At 43.8% G+C, this 10,475-nt stretch overlaps 1 protein-coding gene across 1 annotated transcript in view; it reads right to left on the bottom strand.

The window, feature by feature from the left end:
- Positions 1-3,556: 3,556 nt before the first annotated feature.
- Positions 3,557-10,475, bottom strand: part of Pcsk2 (proprotein convertase subtilisin/kexin type 2) — a 246,580-nt gene continuing 239,661 nt past the window's right edge. Inside the window, exon 12 of the mRNA XM_006983689.4 lies at positions 3,557-4,263. Within this exon, the coding sequence (XP_006983751.1) occupies positions 3,777-4,263 (487 nt within the window). The 3' untranslated portion in view covers positions 3,557-3,776. The remainder of the gene's footprint in view (positions 4,264-10,475) is intronic.

The following is a 10,475-nucleotide window of genomic DNA, read 5'->3' as shown; positions in this document are numbered from 1 at the left end:
CATATCTGTTTTTAGTCATAGGCTCACTTGAAGTTTTAATAATTGAGTTTAATAAATATAGGACCAGAGAACATTATAAATGGTTTACAACGAATTACTTTAAAACAATGTTTAGAATTAACATATGGTCACATGGTGGTGAGGTACAATTAGTTTGCAATAATGCACGGTACCACCCATGAGGAGAGGTTACTGTGTAAATTAGAATTAAGAACTTGTTTTACATATCGGGCACCATGGTAGGGGATCCCATGTCCACTGAGTAGCTCATTAATTGTCCTACATTTCCCAGTTTCCCAGTGTTCATGGAAGTTCATTGATGAAAACTGGCTGGTGCTGTGGGTGAGAGTGTATGCACATCCTCCTGAGTAGAGAGGGATGATGAGAAGCTGCCTGGTGATTTTAGGAACCCCATGTTCAGACAGGAAAGCATGAGACTGAAATGGCCTAGATCCCTTCTCAGGGTATGGGGATCTAAAGCTTTGGAGTTACCTAAACCCTCACGTGAACTTACGGGAATGATAAATAAACCTTTGCATTAAGCCACTGAGATTCTGTGTCTGTTTGTTATTATAGTATAACTTCATCTAGCTTAGTGTATTCTAGAATCATCTTTCTAAAAGATTTTTTTTTGAGACAATGTCTCTCTCTATAGTCCCAGATATCCTGGAACTCACTATGTAGACCAGGCTGGCCTCTGATTCACAGAGGTCTGCCTGTCTCTGCTTTGCAAATGTTGGGATTAAAGATGGGTGCTACCATGCTCAGCTCTAAAAGAGTTCTTATCGTGGCCCACATTAAGACATACATTTTACATCATGGGCCAGTACACATGCTCAGGCAGGCAGAAAGACAGTTGCTTACCTGTTCTCTCTCTCTCTCTCTCTCTCTCTCTCTCTCTCTCTCTCTCTCTCTCTCTCTCTCGCTCTCTCCCCCCCCCCCCCCCGTCTCCTTCTTAATCTCCCCCTCCCCCAACACACATACACACACACACACACACACACACACACACACACACACACACACACACTGGGAGCAGGTGCCTCAAGAAACAGTACTTAATATACATGATTGACTTACTCTCTTCTGTTAGAAGGTCTGGTATCGATTACCTACACTGAATTTGCAGCCCACTACCAAATGTAACTGGAGTCTCAGAAATGCTGCTGTTGATCATAATTTGCACGTGACTTATCTGCTAGTTACACATCTGTCATGCATATTTGCTAAAGCAGGCTTTTAAGATCTAGTTTTGGCTCCTACAATGGGTGGAAGTGTTTTGTATAAGATACGGCACATCCCACATATTTTCTGGAAGGTATATTTTATTGTTGAGCCTAATTTACAGCATATTTTTTAAAATTTCCTTAAAAATTTTTGTCACGGAGTAACAATATTAACCTGATTGTTATTTGCTTATTTTCAGTTTTTAAAATAAATAACTATCTCTTGCATTAGAATCAGGGGCATCATAAAAACATCACTATCTAGACATATTTTTGTGGTAATACTGATGCCGAAAATGAAAAAGAGACCAAATATTTATATATATTTAGCATTATATACCTTTATATACTATATACTCATATCAAAACTTGCCATTTCTATTAAGAAGCTGATAAGTTACTCTCTAAATTTGTAAATTATACCACAAATGTGAAAATATGGACAACTATTTCATATTTCTGCTACTTATATAAGACAATGTTTATACAGAAAGCTTCAAAATTACAGAGGTGTTATAGTGGGAAGAGATGAACAGATATTTTACCTGAATCTCCACTGGCTTTTTATTCAGCCAGAATCATTATGATATTTTCTGAATACTCTTTTAGAGATGTATATGGTGTCTGTGTCTTCAATACATACAGAATACACACATATTTAGGTATATGTGTGTATGTACATTTATACAAGTATATATATACACATATACACATGTATATAGTCTACATATGTATATATGTTTCTGTGTGCACTTATACATACATGCACACATAATGTCCTTTGGTTTATTTCCAGACTGTTAATGTGAAATGAATTTTCAATGATTACCATTTTTTTCTTTAAATCTAAGGTGGTTTAAAAAGACCTTTGCAACAAGTAATAAATTTCTTTTAAAAATCATAAATATTATTACACTCAAAAAAAGCATGATACAGGGCAAGTTACAAGGTGTCAGAGAAGACAAAAATTCTTGTTAATATGGTGGAAAAATGGAATGCAACAAGCTTCCAGAATTCTCTCTTAAATTTGCCCCCCTCAGGGAATGGAACCCCAGTGCTTCTGAGTTGCTGGCTTCAGTAAAGTAACTCCAGACTATGTGCATACTTCAAGGGAAGGGAGGGTGAGAGCCTGAGGTGGCTGGGGATGGGGGATGGGATGACTGAACACTGAGATTTGAGCAAGAAGCCAATCCATGGGTGGGGACACCAAGTGACAATGGGTTACTTTGGTAAAAAAACTGTTCAGGAATGAAATGGTGTCTTTGAAGGTTGACAACTGTCCCCTTTGGGGTGCTTGTTACATATTCTCATGGATTTGAGTTGCCAAGATGATATCTGCTTTCCTAAAAGAGGTAATCTCTTGCTCCCTTCTGGCACCCAGTTATGGGAAATGAGGTGGCACACGCCCTCTCAGTGGAACAGGCTCCTTGCAACCACGGTCCACTTGAATGTGGTCACTTGGGACTTCTGATGTACCTCTTTCATGTACTGGCCTCTTCTGGAACAGAGGCCCATTTCCCAGTACATCACTGAAATCACAACTTGAGGGAGGGAGATATTGCACTCCAGTGATACTTTTGGGAAATCAGAGCACAGGTGGGTGTGGGCAAAGTTTTCAACAGTAAACCCAAACCCAAAACAAAACCAAAAAACTTCTGCCTCTTGGTTGTGCCACATCACGGAGGTCTAAAACTCGGGAAAACGAATGTTCCTGTTTCTAAAACTAGTAAACTGCCCCATGTCAGACAGCTGCTGGAAACGCCTGGTAGTTTTCTCTCTTGGATGGCTGTGTAAAGAGTACCAGAAAACTGAAGGTGTGTGGATGAACTCTGTGTAAGAGAGGCATGTTGGCTGCTCTAGTTAATTCTATCCCAACTCAGAGCAGCCGCTGCTGACAGAAGAGCCACATGTTTTAATCTTACGTCATCCTGGCAGAACAGAAGGAACATGGGCTGGGTATTGGTGGTAAATTTTCAATGCTTGTGTCTTTTAAATTTCCTCACCCTGTCCAGTATTTAGGGTTCCCTGGGGACAGTATCTTTTTCATCATGCACCTCAATTTACAGCCCTGAATAGTCTTGCTTAGTTCAAGCCACCACCCAACCCTGTGCTAGAGCTGGGTCACCCTCTGTCACCTGTCATCCCCATGCTATGTAGCAACACCTCAGCTGAGACCACGGTTGTTCTCGAGTCACCAAGTGTGGCTTTTTAGGTGCATTCTTTTTCCTTCTCAGATATGAAAAAAACTGAGGGAAAAGCTGTCCTTGTTTTGTTTACAGCGTATCACCCATTTACGTGGCAGAAATAAAGGTCGAGTCACACATAGGACATAGATGTTGGTAGGAACGCTATATTTGGGCTACAGAATAAAAACGATTGCTTCCATTGTAGTGAAAAGAATCATTGACACCGAGCAAAGCCACAGACCAGGCTGGGGTCGCTTGTGTGGGGGTAACAGGAATTGCTGGGTGGCTGGTGGCTGCCAGGACGCTGGAGCAAGGACAGAGGCAGAGGCAGGGAGGAGGGGGTGGCGGAGATGGAAGCATGGCCTTAGTTCTTCCTCAGGATACTTTGCAGACTCCTCTCCACAGCTTCATCCAGCTCCTCCTCCAGCTCTTGTTTCTTGGACATGGCCAGCTTAGACTGGTAATCCCTCACCACCTGATCGATGTATGGGGCACTTTGTGTGCCATGTAACATCAGGGTCCATTCCTTCAGCAATCCCTTCTGTGGTGCACTGCCCACAAACCCCAGCTCCAGGGTCCAGGTCCCTCGGGCATCCTCCCCCCAGGTGTGGGTGGTCATGAAAGGCCACTTGTCAAAGCCCACCTTGGAGTCGTCGTCTCTTGGACGCCGGCTCAGCAAAATGGACTTGGTGCCCATGGGGGAGGTCATGTTGATGTTCAGGTCTCCTCTCCTGGTCGCATTGACTGTGATGACGGCTTGGACATGCTCAAGGTAGCGTACGAAGTTTTCTTTCCCCTCACATGCGTTTGTTTGGAGGGTCAGTACCAACTTGCCAGTGGGTGGTATTTTCCTGAGGGCAGAGAGACAGAAGAGATTTGGTAAGAGAAGGTATGCACACCATGAGAAGGGCTTTCAAGACACCATCTGTAGCAGGAAGAGAAAGTGCTTTGAGATTAATTATTGAGACTGACTTGGGTTCTGATTTTCACATCAGCTGTGAATCTGAGCATGGAACCTTCCCTGTAAAGGGAAGGTAGCCGCTGTTGGTGTCCTTACATCTAAGCCCTCTCTGAGTCACCTGCAACTACAGCTCTCACTCAGCCTGCCCACCTTCCACTTCAGCTGTCTCCCAGCTCCTTCCCTGCCAACATTGTGGGCATCTGCTCAGTCTGTGTGAAGGACAACTAAAAGTGTCAGGGATTTAGCTCCTCAGGACCAGTCCTCTACCAACGACTGACAAGATGTGTTCCATAAATGTTCTCTGGCGTCCCTGTTTCTTAGTGGAATGACTCAGTGTCCCAAACTGGCAAGGTCTTGTCCTAGGAGACTTTAGGAGTCTTTAACTTTAGGAGTGACTCAGATGGAGGCAAAAGTTCATAATGACTTATTCTTTTCTTTTTTAAAGTACGTTTAAAATTTGTTCTTTGACAATTTCCTACATGTATATAATGTATCTTTATCGTATCTATCCCCCTCATTCCCCCTCCACTCCCCCAACATGTCCCCCTTTTTACTTTTATGCATTAAAAAAACAGGCCAGCCCACTAAGTCTGCTTAATGCTGCCTGTACATACATGGATGTGGGGCTGTCCACTAGAGCATGGGTGACCTACAGGTGGCCACATCCTGAATAAAAATGACTTTCTTTCCCAGAGCAGCTATCAGTTGCCAGAAGCTCCTCAGGAAGGGGTGGAGGCCCATGGGCCCCTCTCTTATTTTGGCTGTGATGTTAAGGGCTCCAGCTTGTGCAGATTGTGTGCAGGTGAGCACAGCTGCTATGCATTTAGGAATGCAACGGCCATGTCAAGGCCAGAGAACAGCATTTCACAGCTCTCTCCCTTATCCTCTGGTTCTTACATTCTGTCCTCTCTTCCCCGTGTTTTCTGAGTCTTGGAGATTTGGTACAAATGTTCCATTTAGGGCTGAGCGCTCAATATCACTTATTCTCAGTACTTTGTCCAGTTATGAGCCTCTGCATTGACAGATAACTGCATTGATACTGCAAAAAGAAGTCTCCATCGTGCCTTTAGTTTAAAGTGCTGTAGACCTTGCTGAGTGGGAGCTGCTGCTGGTTTAATGGTTCCTACAGACTGAATACTCCCTATTGCAGAGGGACTACTGGGACTAGAAATACTTTATATTTGGAATATTGGAATTTGGAATGTGCTTATGCATTGTGGAGATGAAAGCCGAGGCTAGATAGAGAACTCATGTATGTTTCATATCCTTATATGCCATCCTGAAGGTAATCATAAATAATATTTTTATCTATGCAGTGATGCTTTGACCAGAATCTGTCACATGAGAGCCAGTGTGAGATTTTCCACTTATGGTATCATTCGGAATCTTGGAGCATTTTTGATTCTTAGACCAGGGATGCTCAACTGTTCTACCACTAAAAATGCCGAAGTTGGTTTAATTCATTCTAGTGAAAGATCTGGCCACTCTGGGAGTGTGTTTGACCAGAGTTGGAGACCCTGGGAGGCCAGCCCAGGCATTCTCCATGCCACCTCTCTTTACAGGGCACCTCCTCCTTGAAGAATGTCTTTGAATGTGCAAAACTCTAAGCTTCCTGTACAAGACACAGACTACTTGGAACCACATGGTGCAATGGGAAGACTACAGAGTCTGGGGACACACTTATTTGAATTAGGATACAGCTTCTACACTTACTGGTTATGAGAGATTGGAAAATTATGCGTTTGAAGTGTGACTATTGCAAGTGGACTTGTGAGGTTAATGACTGTGTAAAAGCACCAACCACAGTGCCTGCCACATAGTATGTGTTAGGGCTCTTCCCTGACTTTTTGTCTATGGAATATCCTCTCTCTACATGGCTTTGCATTTAGAGCTCCAACTAACACATATTTGTTTGTTTTTAAGGAATGATAGGTATTTTAAAACATGCATCTTGTAGAACACATCTACAAAAAGATGCTCATCACACAGAACCAACTTGGTGCCAAGTCTGATTCTGTAGTACCCTTGGAGCCGAGATCACATGCCCGAGAGGGTTTTTAGAAGCACATGCTGTGTTTGATTAATCAAGGCATACTCTCCTGAGCCACTTGAAAACTGTGGTGGTAAACACTGGATGTCACTTGTCAATTAACACTGACTCCAGAACCAGCTAGGCCAGACACAAGGCTCCTCCAGGCACATCTGGGAGGGACCGTTTAGACTCAGGTTAGCCTCTGACAATATTTCTGAGGAATTATATTGATTAGGTTAGTTGCTGTCTGTTACCATTCTCTGGATGGGGACCCTGGGCTGATAAGCTAGGTCCTGGCATTCACCATTCTCTGCTTCTTGACTGTGGATGGAACTTGACCAGTTGCCTCAAGCTTCCACTGTTGCGACTTCCCTGCTATGATGGTCTGTGGCCTTGAATGGTAGCCTGATGAGTTGCTTTGGGTAGGGAACTTTATCATGGCAACTGTCCAAGTAACTCAGGTAGCAAATACGTGTTTCCATGAGCAAGGCAGCATCAAAGCTCCTTAACACAGGAAGCAGCCACTGGCTATGGAGAGCCAGGGGTGGTGGCGGAAATGGCCTTTTGGTCCTAGGCTCTTGAGAATTTGTTGGCAAGCAGACATAAAACCAGCCTTGGAAGTCAGGTTATATTCACATGTGTGTACAGAGTGTATTTTTAAATCACTGGGTTGGCACTGGCCTATAGAACTTCCTACTGTGGAGGAAGTGTTCCGTACCTGTGCACTCCAGTACAGTACGCACTGGCTACATGTGGCAACAGAACACTTAAAATGCAGCTAGCATGAGTGAAGAGCTGAAATTCTACTTTAAAATTTTAATTTAATTAACTTTTTATTCATTGATTTTGATAGTTATTCCCACACATGAGAGGTGGAAACTTTTTTTTTTTTGGTTGTTGTTGAATTTGAACCTGATAAGGAGAACAAGATGCAAGAGAGTTCCTGGGCTTCTGTTTTTATGGTCATCAGTTTCTTCTTGGCTCACAGGTTCTGGGAAAGTGTAGATTTGGCAGTGCAGGATTTTTGGCCATCCTTTTGGTGGTCTCTAGAATGGCTGGTCCCTTATGGTATTAGGGAAATTCTATAGTCTGCCATGGGGTTTCTGTGAAGATAGGAGCAGGTCTAGAAGAAGGACTCTAGAAGGTGGACTCTGAGGGATCTGGGATTTGCAAAGAATGATGCCAGAAAGATACGTGGCATGAGTTTGAATGTTATATTCTATTCCTACCCTGTATTATGGGCTCCCTTGAAAAGTCCAATAAGGAAACTCACAAGCCAACAACTAGGATGCTCCCTGTAATAACTTCCCTTGATGCCACAGAACTCACTTATTATCTGCTGAATGCAAGTCATTATTAGTTGGGTACAGAGGTGCACATCTGTGATTCCAGCACACAGGGCGCTAACAGGAGGAGCATGAGTTTCAGGCTAGCCTGGGCTACATAACAAGTTTGAGTTGATGCTGGGCTACATAGAAAGGCCTTGTCACAAAACAAACAATGAACAAGACAAGACAAAACAAAACAAAATACTACCACCCACCTCCAGTACTCTATTATCTTAATGATTCATTCCACGTAGGAGATGAATCTCTGGTCACAGAGAAGTCGTTTTTTTCAGTTCCAATAGTATCCAGGATACTTAGGGACTGGAGTAACTCAGGGATGTTCACTTTTCAAGTGAGTTTGTAGAAATTTTGGCAGAAAAGTGACATTACTTCCTTTTGAGAAGATGGAACATATTTCTTTGATTGTCTAAGAATTAGAGGTGGGACCCACAGGCAGAGCTCGGGAAATCCTTTAGAAGAGGGGGAGGAAGAATTGTAGGATCCAGAGTGGTCAAAGACACCATGAGAACACAGTCCACAGAATCAACTAACCAGGGCTCACTGGGGCTCAGAGACTGAACGGACAAACAGGGAACCTCTTTGGGTCTGATTTAGGTCCTTTGTATATATGTTATGGTTGTGTAGCTTGGTGTTCTTATGGGGCTTTTAACAGTTGGAGTAGGGGCTGTCTCTGACTCTTTTGCCTGCTCTTGGGACCCTTTTCTTCCTACTGAGTTACCTTGTCTGGCCTTGATATGAGGGTATGTACTTTGTCTTATCGTAACTTGTTATGCCTTGTTAGGTTGATATCCCTGAAGGCCTGCCCTTTACTGAAGGGAAACAGAGGAGTGGATTTGGAGGAGAGGGATGTGTGTGTGTGGGACTACGAGGAGAGGAGAAGAGGGGATATATGAATGAATTAAAAGAAAGAAAGGGAAAAAGAGAATCATAAGATAGGAGAGCACCTTAGCTTATAGTCATTGTTACCTAAACAGTACAGTATAAGAACTGAACATCTACTTTATTTTATATACATATCTAGAAATGAGGGATAGCATACAGGGGAGTGTGTCACAGGTTATGGTAGGACACTGTTTTACAGGAGGAGACACTGTTTTACAGGAGGAGCATTCATTGATGTCCCAAGCCTCTGTGGTCCTGGAGCAAAGCCTCCACACTGTGAGATAACTGTACTTTTCAGGGGTTTCTTATTTATTTAGTTTTTTTTTCTCTTCACTTGTATTTTGGTCTTACTATCGTGGCGGTATCTTGTTTTTATAAAAAAGAGGAACAAATGAAATGAAAAAATAAGATCTGTGCTTAGGAAGAGTTAGCTCAGGAGAAGTTAAAATAGGAGGTGGCTGTGGAGTAGATATTTTTGAATAGTCATAGAGTGCCTGTTCTTAGGCCATGTTCTGGAACACTTTCAATGCAGACACTCACCAAGACACTTCAGAACAGCTGACCTTACAGGAGGAGATGCACAAAAGCCTGGTGCTCAAGTCCTCTAAAGAAAACCCTGGGGGTTTGGGGATGGCTCATACCTTTATCTTGTTGTATATTGCTTTAAGCAAGCAGTCAATCGACTCCTGCCTAGAAGCAGCATTTCTCAGTGTGCCCCATGGAACGCCTGTGCCATGGACACCCTCAGCTGTTTAATTGTGATTCTTTCATTAGCCATGGACAACAGCCACTCTTTTTCAAGTACATAAAATGCCTACAGTCTTGCATTTGTGAGCACTCCCAGTGGGATGTTCATTTGGGGGCTCCTTTTCTGCACACGATAGGGTCATGGGCCCAATGACCCCCACAGGAAGACCCTGTGTGTCAGAAGTGCTGTGCAGGGCTGCACAGGTGTTATGGGGCAAGGCATACTTTTTTCCTCTCTCCTCCATGTCTCTTCTGGCATTCACATCAGGTTTTAACACATTTCCCCAGATTTGTCTGGAATTCAGTTGGAACACACACTCAGCTAGAGGAGCTGCAGCCACGTTTCCCTAGAGGGTGGGAGGTGGGAGTGGCCTGAGCTCAGTAACCCCTCTGCACAGGTGACCGGGCAGCCGAGTTCATTCTGTTCTTTGCACATGGCTGGCACAGCTGGTCACAGCCGGTTTCGTTTCCCTTTGATCCTCCTTGAGCACCCTTCACTGAGTCTCTTGATAAAAGTTCTTTAGAAAATTGCTTTTCAAATTGACTCCTTCTCTGGGAAGATAAATGCCGAGGAAACCCGTATATACCTGACAATCACTGCTCTTAGCGCTCTCTCTGCCTTATAAGCTGTTTCTGTGCAGCCTGAGTGTCGTGGGAAGTGGCAGTTGGGGAGGCTGTTCATTCCTCCATCAAAGCTCCTTGCAAGTGTGAGTCCAGGTCATCAGGGTCATCTTTGTCAAGAGGGCACAGTCAACCCTATGCTGCCCACCAAGCTCTCCTGTCCAGCCTCTGAGTTCTCTGAGACCATAATGCTATGCTGTCTGTGGGTGGGGACTGGATAGTGGCTCTCCAGCAACAGAAGCCCAAGTCCAAGGCTGTAACATGGACTGGCCAGTCCTAGCCTCGAATTCTTGACACTCTGCGTGGAGCTGATCTTATTAATTTGCCATTTCCCATTCTGCTTGCCCTGTTCAGCAACCCTCCTTCCAAGGAGGACTGTAGATGAGTCCTGGTGCCGACACTAGCCACTAGCGACTGGGGGCTACTTCTGCATAAACTACTTGGAATCAAATCAAATAGAAACTGTAGTCA

The sequence above is a fragment of the Peromyscus maniculatus genome, chromosome 4 (genome assembly GCF_049852395.1).
Source record: "Peromyscus maniculatus bairdii isolate BWxNUB_F1_BW_parent chromosome 4, HU_Pman_BW_mat_3.1, whole genome shotgun sequence".
NCBI lineage: Eukaryota > Metazoa > Chordata > Mammalia > Rodentia > Cricetidae > Peromyscus > Peromyscus maniculatus.
Note: the sequence above shows the minus strand (reverse complement) of the source record. Positions and strands in the feature narration are given on the sequence as shown.